Raw genomic sequence first — 16,484 nt, 5'->3', positions numbered from 1 at the left:
AAAAAAAAAAAAAGATCTGAACAAGTGCTGGAGAAGATGTAGAGAAAGAGGAACTCAGTTACACTGTGGTGGGAATATAAGCTGGTGCAGCCTATTTCAAAAGCAGTAGTAATTACCTTAAAGAATTAAAAATGGAAACATAGAAGCATCCAACATCGCCACTCTGAGTCAGCTTTCTGAAGAACATGAAAATATCAACTCAAAAAAATTACAGGCACTATGTTTATTGCAACACTCTTTTATAATAGGGCATGAAAACAACCTATGTGTTATATTTCATAAAGTGGAATACTGTTTACCTGTAAGGAAAGACACCTACAGGAAAGTGTAAGGAGTTATAGGGAATTATGTGCAAATAAAGCAAGTCAGAATGACAAAGACAACTACTGAACATTTACATAACTAACAATTCAACAGAGCAAAATACTAATAAAAGCTAGCAGAGTAGTAATTGAAGTGTGGTTTCTGAGGTTAATAAGAAAGGGTTCAAAGGGTCCAGGAGTTTAAGGAATGGTAGTGGGGGGAAAAGTTACACATTAATCACATATCATTTGTTTTGGTCTTTGATTCTTGTTCTTTGTCCTCCATTATTTTTTAAATGACAAGAAAAGCAGCCCATTTTGTTGCATTTTCTTTGCTCATACAATAACAAGTAACCATCATCTTAATGCTATCTGACATACAGACTGCCATCAGTAAATCTGAAGTGTAATGATAATTTTAGAAGAGACAGATACAAGGTGTAAAGGGAATGAATATTAAATGCCAACTATTGCAGTGCTTTACATTCCCATTTAACTTTCTCACTAAAAGGCTAAGCAACTTTCCTAAAAAAACAAAAAAGTCAATAGAACTGGTGTTTGAACCTATGTTTCTCCCTGTCTTCCAGCAACCGAAATCTGAATAATTTATTCCCATTATGTGTGAGATCTTAATGAATAATGGAAAGTTTAGATAAAAGCTAATGGTGGGCCCTCCCTGGTGGCCCAGCGGGTTAAAGCACAGCACTAAGAAGCTTAAGAAGCTTAAGCCACCTCCACATGAGTTCGATCCTGCCCCTGCCCCTGCCCCTGAGGTGACCACATGGCTCTCAGACCTTTCATGACCCACCCGCTGCTCCCCTCAGCAGTGTACTTCGTCAATCTGCCTGTTCTGCTCCCCACTCTGTCTCTGGTGAAGTCTCTCACCCTCCGCATCTCTGGCCTGTACCCCAGTTCTGTATTAATAAATAAATAAATCTTTAAAAAAAAAAAAAGCTAATGGTAATGAACTAGCTGACCATTTACTACTTAACCACTTTTCTATTTTGATACCTAAACTATCTAACCTTTCACACTTTAGCCAGTGAACATAATGCGATGCTCCTTTTTGTGTTTAGACTTGAAAATGTGAAATATGAGTGAACTTGTTACACTGTAACAATCCAGAAACTAGCAGCAATCTAGCTGCAATTAAACAGTGGTTAGCAAGTGCTATCTTTTTTTAAAAAAAACTTATTTATCTCCTTATCAAATGTAAGGCATGTCCCGCTTTATAAATGTGCAGTATATTCTAAATTGATGACACTATTGACTATAATTTCAGATGTATTAGACTGAAAATATTTGTCCATTTGCATCATAGCCTTTTTATTAGCTCCTTAAACATTAGATTGGTGCTCATATGATTTTAATCATTCAATATCTCTTCTACTGAAAGCTGTCAGAGTCTTGCTAGGGTTAAACATATTTGCCTCTTTTTTGTATGTATGTACATATGCCAGAAAGTAAAAAAAAATAGTGAAGGGTAATGCTATCTTAAGACAAGCTACTCTTTTAGTTGGAGTACACTGTAATCCAACTCTTGTTGAGAAGTAAAATTTCATTAAACTTTTACAATTTTATTGGGATATCATTTCTATATAACATTATGGAAGTGCAAGATGCATAGCATGATTATATGTATATATAATATTGTGTATATACTGTGAAATGAGTACCTTAATAAATGATTTGTTAACACATCTATAACCTGACATAATTATGTATTTTAAGGTTTTATTTACTGGTGAGATCTTTTAAGATCTACTACCTTAGCAATTTTCATATGTACAATAAAAAACTGTTAACTGTGTCCACTGCACTGTATATTACATTGACAGAACTTACTTGTCTTATAACTGTAAGTTTGTACCCTTTGACAGTCTTTACCCATCTCCTTCTAATCCACCTCCAGGAACTGCCCATATGCTTTCTATTTCTGTGGGTTGAATTTAGAGATTTTTGTTTGTTTGTTGATTACTCATATAATTGAGATCACACGGTGTAATCTTTCTCTCTTTGACTTACTTCATTTAGTATAATACCCAGATTTGTCCATGTTGTCACAAATATTTGGATTTCCTTATTTTTTATGGCTGAATAATACACTTTTATTTATAGTCATGTGTCATTTAACATTTCCATCAGTGAAAGATCACATATATAAAACAGTGATCAGTGACTTAGTAGGCTTTATCATATAGCCTAAGTGTGTAGTAGGATTTGTGTAAGTGCAAGCTATGATGTTCACACAGAAATGAAATCATTTAAAGATGCGTTTTCTGGAACACATTCCTTTTATTAAGCAACAAATGATTGTATATCACATTTTCTTTACCCATTCACCTGTCAACAGACACATACTGTTGCCATGTCTTGGCTATTTTAAATAATGCTGCAGTAAACATGAGGTTGCAGTTATCACTTTGAGATTATTGTATTTCTTTTTAATATATACCCAGAAGTGGGAATTGCTGGATCATATGGTAGTTGTATTTTTAATTATTTGAGTAATGACTTTATAGTTTTCTATAGTGACTGTGTCAATTTACATTCCTGCTAATAGTGGACAAGGGTTTCCTTTTCTACACATCCTCACAAGTACTTAACTATTTTTAATAACAATCATTCTATCAGGTTTGAACTGCTCATTGTGGTTTTGATTTGATGATTGGTGAGGTTAGACATTTTTTCATGTACCTATTGTGATCATTTAAATACCTTTTTTTGAAGATGAACTCTTGCATTTGCAACAACATCATGAAACTGGAGGGTACTACGCTAAGTGAAATAAATCAGAAGAAAGAAAAATACCAGATGATTTTATTCATATTTGGAGTAAAGAAATCCAGTGTGACTGACAAAACTAAACCAAAACAAACCCTAGAAATATGATTGTTGAATTGATGTTACTAGAGACGGAAAAAGAGAGAGTGTGAGAAAAAGGGAGGGAAGGGATCCAGTGGCCTAGAGTAAAGGATATGAATGCTGTGATGGGGGTAGGTGGGGGGGTGTGGTGGCATACATCTGAGGAAGTATGAATCTATTCCTCTAAATGATAATATCATGTTGTAAACAGTACCTCCTTTAAGACCCAAAAAAAAGTCCTTTTTTGAAAAAATGTTTATTTAGGTCCTTCCCCTATTTTAGAATCAGATTATTTGATTTTTACTATAGAGTTATATCAGTTTCTTATCTATTTTGGATATTAACCTGTTAGCAGATATATGGTTTACAAATATATTTCTTTTTTTTCCTTTTTATTTTTGTTGATGTTTTCCTTTACTGGGCAAAGTTTTTTAGTTTGACATAGTCCCACTCATAGATTTTTGGTTTCATTTCTTTTGCTTTGATGTCATATGTATGAAATTATTGCCAAGACCAATGTTAAGGAGGTTTCTTCTCCTATTATTTTGTTTTAGGAGATTTTTTGTTTTCAGGCCTTCAAATTTAGTCTTGAATACATTTTTGAGTTAATTTTTGAGTGGTATAAGATAAGAGGCCTTTGTGATCTATGTGTCTTTTATGTCAGCACCACACTATTTTGATTACTATAACTTTGTCATTTACTTTAAAATCAGAATATCTGATCTCTCTAGCGTTTTCCTTCTTTCTTATTATTGTTTCAATTAATTGCAGTCTTCTGTGTGTCCATATGAATTTTAGGGTTTTTCTATTTTGTTTTTAAGCAGTGTCATTAAAATCTTGATACAAAGATTGCTTTGTCCCTGAATGACTTTGGGTAGTATGGACAACTTAATATAATTCTTTCAATTCATGAAGTTGGCAAATCTTTCCTATTGTTTGTGTCTTCAATTTCTTTCATTAGTATTTTATAGATTTTAGTGTGCGGATCTTTCACCTCCTTAGTTATATTTAATCCTAAGTTTTGTTGTGTGTATCACTACAAATGGAGCTGTTTTCTGTTCAGATCATTTGTTGGTCAGGTGAACTGAAACTGGTTTTTTTTGTATTTTGATTTTGTATCCTATGGCTATATTGCATCCATTTGTTAATTTTCTGTTGGGATTTAATATTTATAATTCACAGTATCAGTATCAGAGACAATTTTACTTCTTCCTTTACAATTTGAATGCCTTTTTTTTTTTCCTAACTGATTAGTCTGACAAGGACTTTCAGTACTATGTTGCATAGAAGTGGTGAGAAAAGACATCCTTCACTATTTCTGATTTTAGAGGGCAAACTGAACCTTTCATCATTGGGTATGTTGTTAACATGTGGGTTTGTCACATACGATCTTTATTATATTGAGGCATATATGTTCTATGCCACATATATTGGGTGTTTTTATAAGTGGATATTGAATTTTGTTAAATGTTTCTGTATCTATTGAAATACACATATGATTTTTATCTTCTAGTAATGTTTCATATTGATTGATTTGTATCTGTTAAAGCATCCTTGCATCTCAGGGATTATGTCTTTCGATCATCTTGTATGCTTTTTATAAATTGTTAATTGAATTTAATTTGCTAATGTTTCATGGAGGATTTTTGTGTCAGTGTTCACTGGGTATATTGAATTATAATTTTCTGTGGTGTCATCTGTTTTTGGCATCAGAGTTATGCTGGACTTATAAAATGGTTTGGAACTGCTTCTTCACCTTCTATTTTTTGGAGGTGTTTGAAAAAGATTGGTTATTTCACTGTTTGGTAGAAATCAGGGAAAGTATTTGGCCTTGAGCTTTTGTGTGTCTTGTTGTTAATTACTGATTTAATCTAGTAATCATACGTCCAGATTTTCTATTTCTTGATGACTCAGTTTTAATAAATTGTACATTTCTAGGAATTTATCCATTTCTAGGTTGTCCAGTTTGTTAGTTAATGCATGGATGTTAATGGATATCTCTTATAATCTTATGTATTTCTGTTGTATTGGTTGTAATAACTCTCACTTTTGATTTACAAATTTAAATCTTCTCTTGGTAAGGAGTGTTAAGTTTGTCAATCTTATCTTTTTAAAAAATTGCTCTTAGTTTCATTGCTCTTTTCTCTTTTTGGTCTTCATTTCATTTCTTTCCACTCTGGTCATTATTATTTCTTTCCTATTAACTTTGGGCTTTATTCTTTTTCTATTTCCTTGAGTTGTAAAGTTGGGTGCTTTACTTAATGTTTTTTCTTGATGTTTGTGTTTATCATATAAACCTCCCTTTTAGAAATGCTTTCCCTGCATGGTATAAGTTTTGATATGTTTCCATTTTTACTCATCTGGAGATACTTTGATTTCTTTGATCCATTTAGTATGTATTGTTTAATATTCATGTATTTGTGAATTTTCCCATTTCTATTGTTACATGCTGTGTGGTCAGAAACAGTACTTGATATACTTTGTGTCTTGTATTTATTGAGGTTTTTTTTAATGGACTACCATTTCTATCCTAGAAAATTTAATAATGTGTATTCTTCCTCTGTCGAATGGAATGTTTTTTGTTGTTGTTGTTTGCTTGTTTTTAACTGATTTTCTGTTTGGATGATTTGTCTGTTGTTAAGAGTTGGGTAGTAAAGTCTCCCAACTACTATTGCATTGGTATTATTGTTCTTTTACCTTGTATACCTTATAGGCTCTGATGTAGAGATGACTGTTGTAGATGTTTTTGATGTATTAAGTTCATATAACATGTATATGTTCACAGAACAACTCCTTTGTCTCTTTAGACCATTTTTAGCTTAAAGTCTGTGTTTGTCTTGTAAGTATAACTATCCCTGCTTTGTTTTGGTTACCATTTGCATGAAATATCTTTTCCATTCTTTCACTTTCATTCTGTGTGTTCTTAAAGCAAAAGTGAGGGCTTCCTGGGTGGCACAGGGGTTAAAGCCACAGCCACTGCAACATGACTTTGATCCCCAGCAAGGGAGCTAACCGATATGGAACAGCAGCAGATCTTGCCTGTCTTGCCTGCTGCTTCTCTCAGCCATGTATTTCAGTGGACTCACCTGTCCTACTTCCCATTCTGTCTCTGGTGAGTCCTCTCAACCCCATACCTGTTTTTGTATGCATAAATAAGTAAAAAAAATAAATCTTTATTTTAAAAAGCTGAAGTGAGTTTATTTTAGGAAGCATATAATTGGATCTTAAGGAGTTTATTTTTTTTATTCATTTAGCCATTCTATATCTTAAAGAACTTAATCAATTTATATTTAAAATAATTATTGATAGGTAAGAATATCCTGTGCAGTTTTGATGAGAACTTGCTGTCTTCTGTCACAATTTGATGATTTTTTCAGTAGTGGACTTCTATTATAATTGTTTATCTGCTATAGATATTTCCTTTGTGGCTACTATACAGGCTATGAGACAAATATTTACAATATTATAAATCAATAACAATTATCAGTAAAATACAGACACTTGATACTTTTACTGCTTCCCCCATTACATTTCAGGTTATTGATGTTCTAGCTTATTTTTTAAAAATACTGCCTACTGTTTTGCTTATTATTTACATGACATTTAATTTATATAACAGCAACATGTTATTCTATCATATCTCAACTTTAATTCCTAAGTTTACATTCCTAATAACTTAAATGCAACTTCTTACTTTGTAACTGATAAATTGTGAAGTAAATGACATTTAACTTAGCTTCAAACTCATACAGACTTTACTGTGTAGTGCAAATTATGATGAGACATTAAACAATTTCTTTTTTTAAATACTTATCTTAGATTTATTTATTTATGCATACAAGAACTGGGTCCAGGGCAGAGGTAGAGGGATGTGAAAGGAATCACCAGAGACAGAGTGGAGGGCAGGACAGGCAGATGATATACTGAAATACACTGCTGACGGGAGCAGTGGGCAGGTCAGATGATGTTTGCTATGCCATGTGTGTCAACCTTCTGGCTGGGGATTGAACTCATTTCTGCAGTGGCTACAGACAGCTTCATAATGCTTGCTGTGCTTTAACTGTTGAGCCACTAGGGAGGTTCCTAAACAGTATGTCCTTAAGTTTTTTGTTTTTTTTTTTTTTAAGATTTATTTGTGCATATAAGAAGTGGGGTACAGGCCAGAGGTGCAGAGTGGTGAGAGGATTCACAAGAGACAGAGCGAGGAGCAGAACAGACAGATAGACAAAGTACACTGCTGAGGGGAGCAGTGTGGGAGACAGGAGAGATCTGCCACGCCATGTGGGTCACCTTCCGGCCTGTGGTAGAGCTCACCCTGAAGTGCTGCTGCTCCTTGCAGTGCTGCACTCTAACCTGCTGTGCTACCAGGAAGGGCCTGTTTTGGTTTATATCAAAGGCATTTTTCTAGTAATTATTAATGTTTCCTAATTAGTCAGTATGGTGTACATTCTATTTCTCTTTCTCCTATTTTCTTAAATTTCTAGAACAGCTTCACTTCTGCTCATTTGAGTAGAAAACTAATAAAAATTGCCAGGAGAATATTTTGTGGAGTTAATGTGGTGACTCTCAACTGACTCTATATTGCAACCTCCTGGGAATTGTTTAAGCTACCCCTACTCAGGTGACTTTATTCAGTGGGAGAGAGAGAAAGATGGGGTGTGCTATATGACAGAGAATGATGAGGAATAGGAGCCATATTTTTCTCAAGTTCCGGTAAATATAATGTGCAGCAGTGTTGTTATCACTGTTTTAAATGCTGCAGCATACATGGAGAGTGAGATTAATTATGAAATTTAAATCCATTATAGAAGTCAACAGAGAATTGGTGTTTTAATGTTGAAAATGATGTGAAAAAACATTAAATATATGAAAAGTGTTGCTCCTGTAGTCTTTTATTTTTATTAAAAATGAGAAGTTAAACTCTGGAAAGTGGGATATAGTTATCACACCTAAACTGAAGAAAGTAGACATTCATCAGGAGAAAAGTTGAATTCTTAGTGATGAATAAAAAGGAAAGTAAGTTTATACTTAGGAGTAGTTGTTACCTACCCACCAGTTCTGTTAACTTTTAGTCACATGACTAAACATAGACATGACAGAATGAGAATAATACAGCAGCATGGTTCAGTAAGGGAATCATTGGAATCAGGTGTTTGATTTCCTTCTTTGTTCTTTACCATATTTATGACTTTAGACACATTATTTAACTTTTCTTAAGTCTATTCCTTTTTTGTGAAATGAAGATGATGATACTTATCTGCTCATGCAATTAAATGAGTCCTGCATTTAAAGGATTTAGCATAGTAACTGGCGCATATTAGCCTCCATAAACAAGGCTTACTATTATTATTAGGCAGAGGCCAGACTTGGAATCACACAGATTGGGTTTTTGAATGTCCACTCTTGCCACATACTGTCTGAGCAAGCTACTTCTCTGAACCTTAGTTAATATAAAATGAAGTTAATATCTACCTCATACTGCTATTGTGAATATGAAATGAACTGAAATATATAGGACATACTTGGTTGTAGGTTGTATTAAGTTTGAAATCAGGTTTTCCTTCTTTATTACCTGCTCACTTTGTTATAGCCTTTCTTTTTTGAAGTTTGTAAACTTTAGCATTGGCATCACATGTCTAGTAAAATAGATGTCAAGAATATTCCTGAAAAGGCACTCTAAGAATATGTTTATTTGAATGTTCCTTAGTAACTCTTTTCCTGTTAATCTTTCACTTCTTAGATGACATTAAGTTGTAATGCCAGAAGATTATCATTTTAACCCCTTGACATATTCTTTCATGTGATGAATTAGATCATTCACTTTAATTACTCAGTCGATGATGATTTAAGACCCACATGCTGTGTGCCTCACACCACCTGATATCACAGGTCCACATGCTGTCTGGTACCTGCGTCTTAATCTAGTTGGACTCATTTCCTTTGGTCATTGTTGGTTTTGCTTTTTCTTCTCTTCTTCCCTAAACCATACTTTCTGGGTCTTTTTTTTTTTTTTAAGATTTATTTATTTATTCATACAGAACTGGGATACAGGCCAAGGGATAGAGTGGGGAGCAGAACAGGCAGATCCACGAAGTACACTGCTGAGGGAGCAGCAAGTACACTGCTGAGGGGAGCAGCAAGTACACTGCTGAGGGGAGCAGCAAGTACACTGCTGAGGGGAGCAGCGGCCGGGTCAGGAGAGGTCAAGAGAGGTCTGCCGCCATGTGGATCTCCTCCCAGGCAGGTGGGGATCGAACTCATGAGGAGTTGGCTTAAGCTTCTTGGTGCAGTGCTTTAACCCGCTGCGCCACCAGGGAGGGCCCTACTTTATGGGTCTTTTAAAGGACCTGCTAGTTTCACTGGTACCTATAATTTAACAAGCCTGTCGGCATTTTGATTATTTAACATCAAAAACTGCCACTCTTTTTAAAGTTAATCATCAGCTATCTTTAAACTTTACCTTTATACTTAAACTTTAGTTCAATTTTGCATAAAAGTTTTATTAAGTAATGTTTGAAAAAAGAATAACATGGTCTTTTTTAGCCCTTATCTCTTGATTGATTTTCTTCTTTGCTCATTATAAAGTCTTTCTCAAGAAACATGTGTAAGAGACATACACTTTAGAAGTCTGTAGATCTAATTCATATTCAGCAAATATATTCAGCAACTTAGGCTGCATTTTGATTTATCTGCTTTCAAATGAAGGTAATACATCCCACCTATTTACAATAAGGGAATGTTGTGAAGGTTACATAGATAATGTTTTGAACTCATTCAGTGCTGTGAAAATATCATTTGTGATATTTTCAAACTATATACAGTTTTTTTTTAAGATTTATTTATTCGTACAGAACTGGGGTACAGGCCAGACGTGCAGGGGTGGTGAGAGGCTTCACCAGAGACACAGTGGGGACCAGAACAGGCAGATCAACGAAGTACGCTGCTGAGGGGAGCAGCGGGCGGAAAGGTCTGCCGCTCCATGTGGTCACCTCAGGGGCGGGCGGGGATCGAACTCATGCGGCTTTAGCTTCTTAGTGCAGTGCTTTAACCCGCTGCGCCACCAGGGAGGGCCTTCATATGTACACTAACTTTTAGTTCTTACATATGTAATAATTTATTCCGCAGAACTTTGTGATGTATTAATACTGCATTTTACAGGTAGTGGGACACAGAGAAGTTTAGTTACCCAATAAATTACACCATGACCCAAATAAAACTAGTTTTTACAATTACCAAAATGATTTTTACTTTTAGCCTCACTATGAAGTTATCAAATAAATGCTATTTCTTTAGTATACTAGGTCTTATTTATGATTAATTTCCATGTTATATACATTGATCTTTTTATTAGAAAGGAGTATTTCAGGGGCTTAGAGACTGAACTCTGGAATCTGATTAGTTCGATTTGGGTCATGTTCATGGCTCTGTCATTTACTGGGTAACTAAACTTTTCTGTGTCTCATTACCTGTAAAATGCAGTATTAATACATCATAGAGTTCTGAGGAATAACTTATTTTATTTTGAAAATATTTATATATACATATGTATTTTACATCATTGCATCATTGCATGGTTGTCCAGGTGTAGACCCCATGAAATTTCCTCCCATGCACTATCACTACAGTGGTCTGTGCTCCCCCTCCCTCCTTCCATCCCCATCCCTCTCCCTCTCTTGGAGGATGTCTCTGGTTTATAATTGTCATTTTTGTGGTGTTTTGTATTAATTATTTTTCCCCTATGTCTTATGCAATAAATTTTATATGTAAGTATTTGGGACATTGCCTAGTACTCAGATATTTCCTATTATCACTGATATTTCTGGTGAATCCTCTCACCACCCTTGCACCTCTGGTCTGTACCGCATTTCTGTATGCATAAATAAATAAATCTATAAAAAAATATATGTATTGTGGGAATGAACATAATACTGAAGAGCAGAAGATGAACATCTTCATTCCCATTTCTACTTTCAAGGAGTAATCCTTTTCCATATTTTTATTTTATCTTTTTTCAGTTTTCGCAGTTTACAGTTTCTAGTTTCCCTCTTCAGTTCTCTACTGAGCAGTGTGCTTTCTGAAGGGTATGGCCCTTCAGAAAGGTGGGAGACACTCTTATCATTCAGTGGGTTGTGCTCAGGGGTACTAGGGACTCACCATTAAGAATTACCTTAAGTCCTGAATTACTTTTGAATGTCCCACTAGTTGGTCATGTATATGAAAAGAAAATGTTTACAGTTGTCAGAGTCTAAAACCTAACTCAATTTTACATATGCATGGGGAATTTTTACAGGACTTGGGGTAAATGTTGAATATTTCAGGAATAAATACTGTGTTATTGAAGGAAGATATTACCTTGATTTCTCTGGAACTCTACCAAGAGTTATTCACCATTTTGGAAAATCATGTAACTGCTGACATTCATTACATACATAGTGATTCATCATATAGATGGAAATGTCTGACTGCTCAGTAAGTGTCTGTGAATTTAATTGAAACTAGAAGGATTGAGGGGAAGCAGGGAACCAAAAGGGGAAAAAGCACTTCTCTGTTTCCTAGTGAATGCATTTTCTTTCCTCTATTCCTTTTGTGTTTCATTCATAGTGTATCTCTGTCATTAAATGAGATCCTAGTGGTGATAAAGTGGTATTTTACTTTGAGTCTTTAGTACTCAGTGCATGTTAATTGTTCAACTTAATATTCAGTTGACTTTATGACAGTAGTATTTTATTAAACTTTTACTAAATGAGTCTGTCCAAAAAAGAGGACAAAAATACATTGTACCTTCTCAAGGAACACATGATCTATTGCCAAGACAGACCTGGAAATAATTATATCACCACTTCTAAAATCGAAGTAGGTATAAACTACAGATCTGTAATGAAAACTTAAAGAACAACACTTTAGTCATGTGGGGAGGTCCTAAAATGTCATTACAGGAGAGAAATAGTATGCAGTATCGCAGTGCCAAAACTAAGTATTTGGAAGTTGAGTAGATTAGCATAGTTCTGAAGAGTAAGAAGATGTTGTAAAATGGTCAGGTTTGAAGAGAACATCCAGATAGGAAATCCCTACTCAAAGACTCAGGTACAAGCGGCACAGATGGTATTATAGGAACATAAAGTTAGAGATTGAGTCATAAGAGAGAAAGCTCCCTGGATGTGATGAACCAGATCACGAAGCACCTCTTCATGAAAAGAAGCTAGATTTTATCTTGTAGGGGATAGAAAACCGTTGCTGTAACAATTAAAACTAATGTATTTCAATATCATATTATACTGTGTGCCAGGCAGGCACCTATAATAATCCTGTTTCAGAGTTGGTATATTTTCATTTTATACTTAGTAAACTGAGTCTTAGAATAATTAACTTGCCTAGGTTTTCACAACTAACCCAGTGAAAGAATTAGTATTCATACTAAAGTTGTTTGAGTTCAGGTCCTCCTTCTGTCTGCTTTTTAAACCATATTTTACAACCCCTCCAACAAGAAAGGAACTAGATTTCTTTAACTTATTTCTTAAAGGCTGCTTTTTGTGCTGCTGTCATTTTTTTGTCTAGATAGTTAAAACACCTGTCTTGGCGTATTGAAATGTTGCAGGGGGGAGATTTAGGGCTGCCACCCACCATTGAATGTCATAGACCAATCAGCATGATTTGTATACTCTGAAAAGACAGTTTTGAAGTACTGCTTTCTTTTTGAAACATTTAGATCTGTGTTCACCATACAAAAAAAAAATAGTAAATTATTTTAAGAAAATCCAGTATTAATCTTGACAGTCTATTAATTAATATAGATGTAGTTGACTACTTACTGATTTCTACCTCATAATAATTCTGGTGGGTCCGGTTAGCTTAAAGTACTTCAAAAAATATTTAAGCCTGTGATCTCTCTGCCTACTCTTGAATAAAATTATTACTACTTTTATTAGTTATTAAAATATGGTAAATTCGGAGGGTTGGAGAGAATGGATTGAGGAGATCAGAAGGTACAAATTTCAACATAAAATGATTAAGTATGTAAAGGATGTAGTAAATATACCGTGTGGTGACTACAGCTAATAAGACTGTGTTGCCTATTTAAAGTTGTTAAGATGATAGGGAACAGATATTCAGCAGATTTATTGTAGTGATTTATTTCCCGATGTATACAAATATCAAATCATACCAGAAACAGATAATTGTACTTCAGTAAAATTAAATAAATCTTAAAATTGGTAATTTCTAGAGAATTCTTAATGCCAGTAAACTGATGCTTAAGTGGTCAAAATGCTAAATTTTATGTGTGTCTTATCACAATAACAAAATTTGGTATAGAAATTCAAAGTGAACTAAGGGCTTTATCAAATAATATCCAATCATATTTTTGCGAGCCTTTTTTGGTTGTGTAAGGAGAGAGGAAATGGTTTGTCTCAGCTCTCTTAAGACATCACATATCATCATAAGCTGATCAAATTAAATGGTCTTAATACTAGGCTGTTTGAAAGGAAAGAATTGTCCTATGTAAGTGCAACAATAAAGAAGGAAATGTGGTAATGATATTACAGTCAGTTATCCACAGGATTAATTTGATAAAGACACCTTTTTAGACTTGGCTGCTGTTAGCCAAGTTTGTTTGCTTTAGTTTGTTGTTTAGAAGGGCAGCTGAAGAGTCAGATGGGCTATACAAATGTTACCTCCACAAGTAGCAGGTGCACTGTGTGATATTAGATCCAAAGCATAACAATAGTTCAGACTTTTAGATACCTTCATCCACACCTTCCAGCCTCTCAGCATTAGAAATTAAATTTTCATTCATTAGATTCACAAAAATTAAGAGAATGTTGGTGATGATATGGGGAATATTTATATTGTATGTGAGTGGTTAGTGCCTGTTTTTGGAAAGAATTATGGGGGTAACCATTTAAAAAATTTTTAATATGCATATTTTTGGCCCTGTAATCCCTCAGAGTTAGTATTACTGCCTAGAAATATTAACACAAAAAAAAATTTTTTTTTTTGCTATGTAGTTTGTACTGGCAAAAAAGTAGAAGCAACCTGGATCATAATCAAGAAATGGTTGAACAAACTTTAGTTCATTCTATACATTCTAAAGACCAATGTTTACATCTATTAAAATGTGAGTCACATCTATGTTGGTCTGGAATGACAGCCAATGTTTCCAACTGTATGTTAAGAACACAAGAAGATTCACATCAAACTGTTAAAACTGATTCAGGGAGTTAAACTTGGCGGTAGGATTAAATTTCCCTGTACAGCAATGTTGTTGGATTAGTCATAATATAGATTTTGTAACTTAGAAAGTTTCTGAAGTGAAAACAGGAACCGGGAAGAGATTTATAATGAAAGAAAGTGTAATAGGAAATACTAAGGAGTGGGCTGATGACTCAAAATGGGTACAGGAGAAACCTTGATCCTGGTAATGATCTTGATATAGGTGTGTTAGTCACACAGGTGTGTTCACTTTGTAAAAATACATCTTTTTGTATGCTTATGATTTGTACAAGTTTATATATACATTATATCACTTAAAAGTCTATTAACTTGTCACAGCAATACAATGGAATACTATTATGTTTTTTAAAATGCTTTCAATAAATATTTAATGATATATTAAGTTGGGCGAGAAAGCAAGACAGTTCCTTTATTATGAAATAATGTTAGACTGAACATCACAGACGAAGGCTAGAATAAAAACACTACAACATTATTAGTACATATTATGTCCAGATGATCATTGTATTTTTTTGTTTTATTTTTGGGTTTCTGTTTTAAGTAAGAAGAATTTATTGGATTGGTTGGTTTAGGAAGGTCCTTAGAAAGTGTTGAACACAGCAAGATTATGGGATACTGAGCAGAAAATAAGGGTGAAGAGGAAAGGTTAAAAAAAAAATAGAAAAAAAAAAAAGGCTACACTAAGTAGAGGTGCAATAAGGTCAGGTAATTTTTTTTAACCCTTTCCAGGAGAAGTCTCCTAGTGGTGAGGGACTGATTTCAGCTATCAAGCCTTCAGGTAGCAGTAACTGAAAAAAAAAAAAAAAATTTAGGCAAATTCAATTTGATCTGTACACATAACTCATACTCAGTACTTCAGTTTTGTTTTGTTTTGTTTAAGCATTTAATTTTAATGAAACCTACGCTGTTGATAGTTGTAATCGATTGTAGCAGATGGTACTGGTAGTAGTTTGAGAAACCTGTATTCTGCTCTCCCACTTCATTAATTGTCGTTTACTCAGGTGGTTTTGCAGCCATAGTTATCACGTGGGGGAGTGGGGGGGGGCAAATAATACCTTCCCAGGTTCTAGCTATAATCAAATGAGAAAATATATTGAAGCCACTTTGAAAGAATTACACACAATTTAATTCTAAAATACATAGTTTTCTTTCTCTCTCTCTTAAGCCCAGTCTTTAGTTGTGGGAAGTTTTTAGTTCAGATGAAACTTATTTCCCTTAAGAATTCCAAAATTGAAGTTTATGAAAGCGCTTTTTCCAGTTTCTGCAAATGTTGCATTTCGCTTTTCCAGTAATAATTGTGATTGTAATGCATATTTAGTATTTTTACACTACATATTAGTATTTAATACTTTATATATCAAATGGAAATGCAAACATTTTAATTCCAAGTACTGTAAAACTGTCACTAGAACTATCGGGTTTTTCCCTCCTGTTTTATTCATTATTCACTACGTTGAAAAAAAATCAAAATCAGGTCTCTTCAGGTGTCTCATGGGTTCTGATAAAAGACTTGAGTTTAGAAAAGCCCTTATTAGCAATAACGTGAACGGAATTTGGTTTGGAGTGGAGAAAGCTGCGTGGCACTAGGACCCAGGGGGCTCCAGTGAGCGGATCTAGGGGCCAGATTGCAAATTCGCGGTGACTCAGTCTGGTCGGCTTCTTGCGCTCGGCGGCCGCGGCGGCAGCAGCAGACGTTGGCGGCAGAGCTCCTGGGATCAGTCCCCCCGGGTTTCGCCGTCTGAGACTGCTTTCGGGGCACACCAGGCAGGTCGAGGCGTGGGGGGATGCCGCAGGGGTTGTCCGGGCTAATAGAAGGGGTTTGCTCGGCGCTGGAAGCCCTCGGGCCTGTGCATGGGGAGTAACATTTGCTTCGTCTCTTCCTGTGTCTGGCTTTATTTGCAGCAAACCAAGATGGAGTATGAGTGGAAACCTGACGAGCAAGGGCTTCAGCAAATCCTGCAGCTGCTGAAGGAGTCCCAGTCCCCAGACACCACCATCCAGAGAACCGTGCAACAAGTATCCTTTCCGAGGCCTCTCCGCCGCCCGCGCACTCACCCCGCGCGGGCCCGCTCCGGGTGGCCGGGTGGC

General features: G+C 35.1%; 1 protein-coding gene across 1 annotated transcript in view; it reads left to right on the top strand.

The window, feature by feature from the left end:
* Window positions 1-16,484, top strand: part of TNPO1 (transportin 1) — a 91,404-nt gene that overhangs the window by 24,365 nt on the left and 50,555 nt on the right. The window contains exon 2 of the mRNA XM_004678451.2: window positions 16,299-16,412. Within this exon, the coding sequence (XP_004678508.2) occupies window positions 16,299-16,412 (114 nt within the window). The remainder of the gene's footprint in view (window positions 1-16,298; window positions 16,413-16,484) is intronic.

This window comes from Condylura cristata, unplaced genomic scaffold, assembly GCF_000260355.1.
Source record: "Condylura cristata isolate star-nosed mole 26May11 unplaced genomic scaffold, ConCri1.0 scaffold00007, whole genome shotgun sequence".
NCBI lineage: Eukaryota > Metazoa > Chordata > Mammalia > Eulipotyphla > Talpidae > Condylura > Condylura cristata.
The sequence above is the reverse complement of the archived record's forward strand: the minus strand, read 5'-3'. Positions and strand labels throughout refer to the sequence as shown.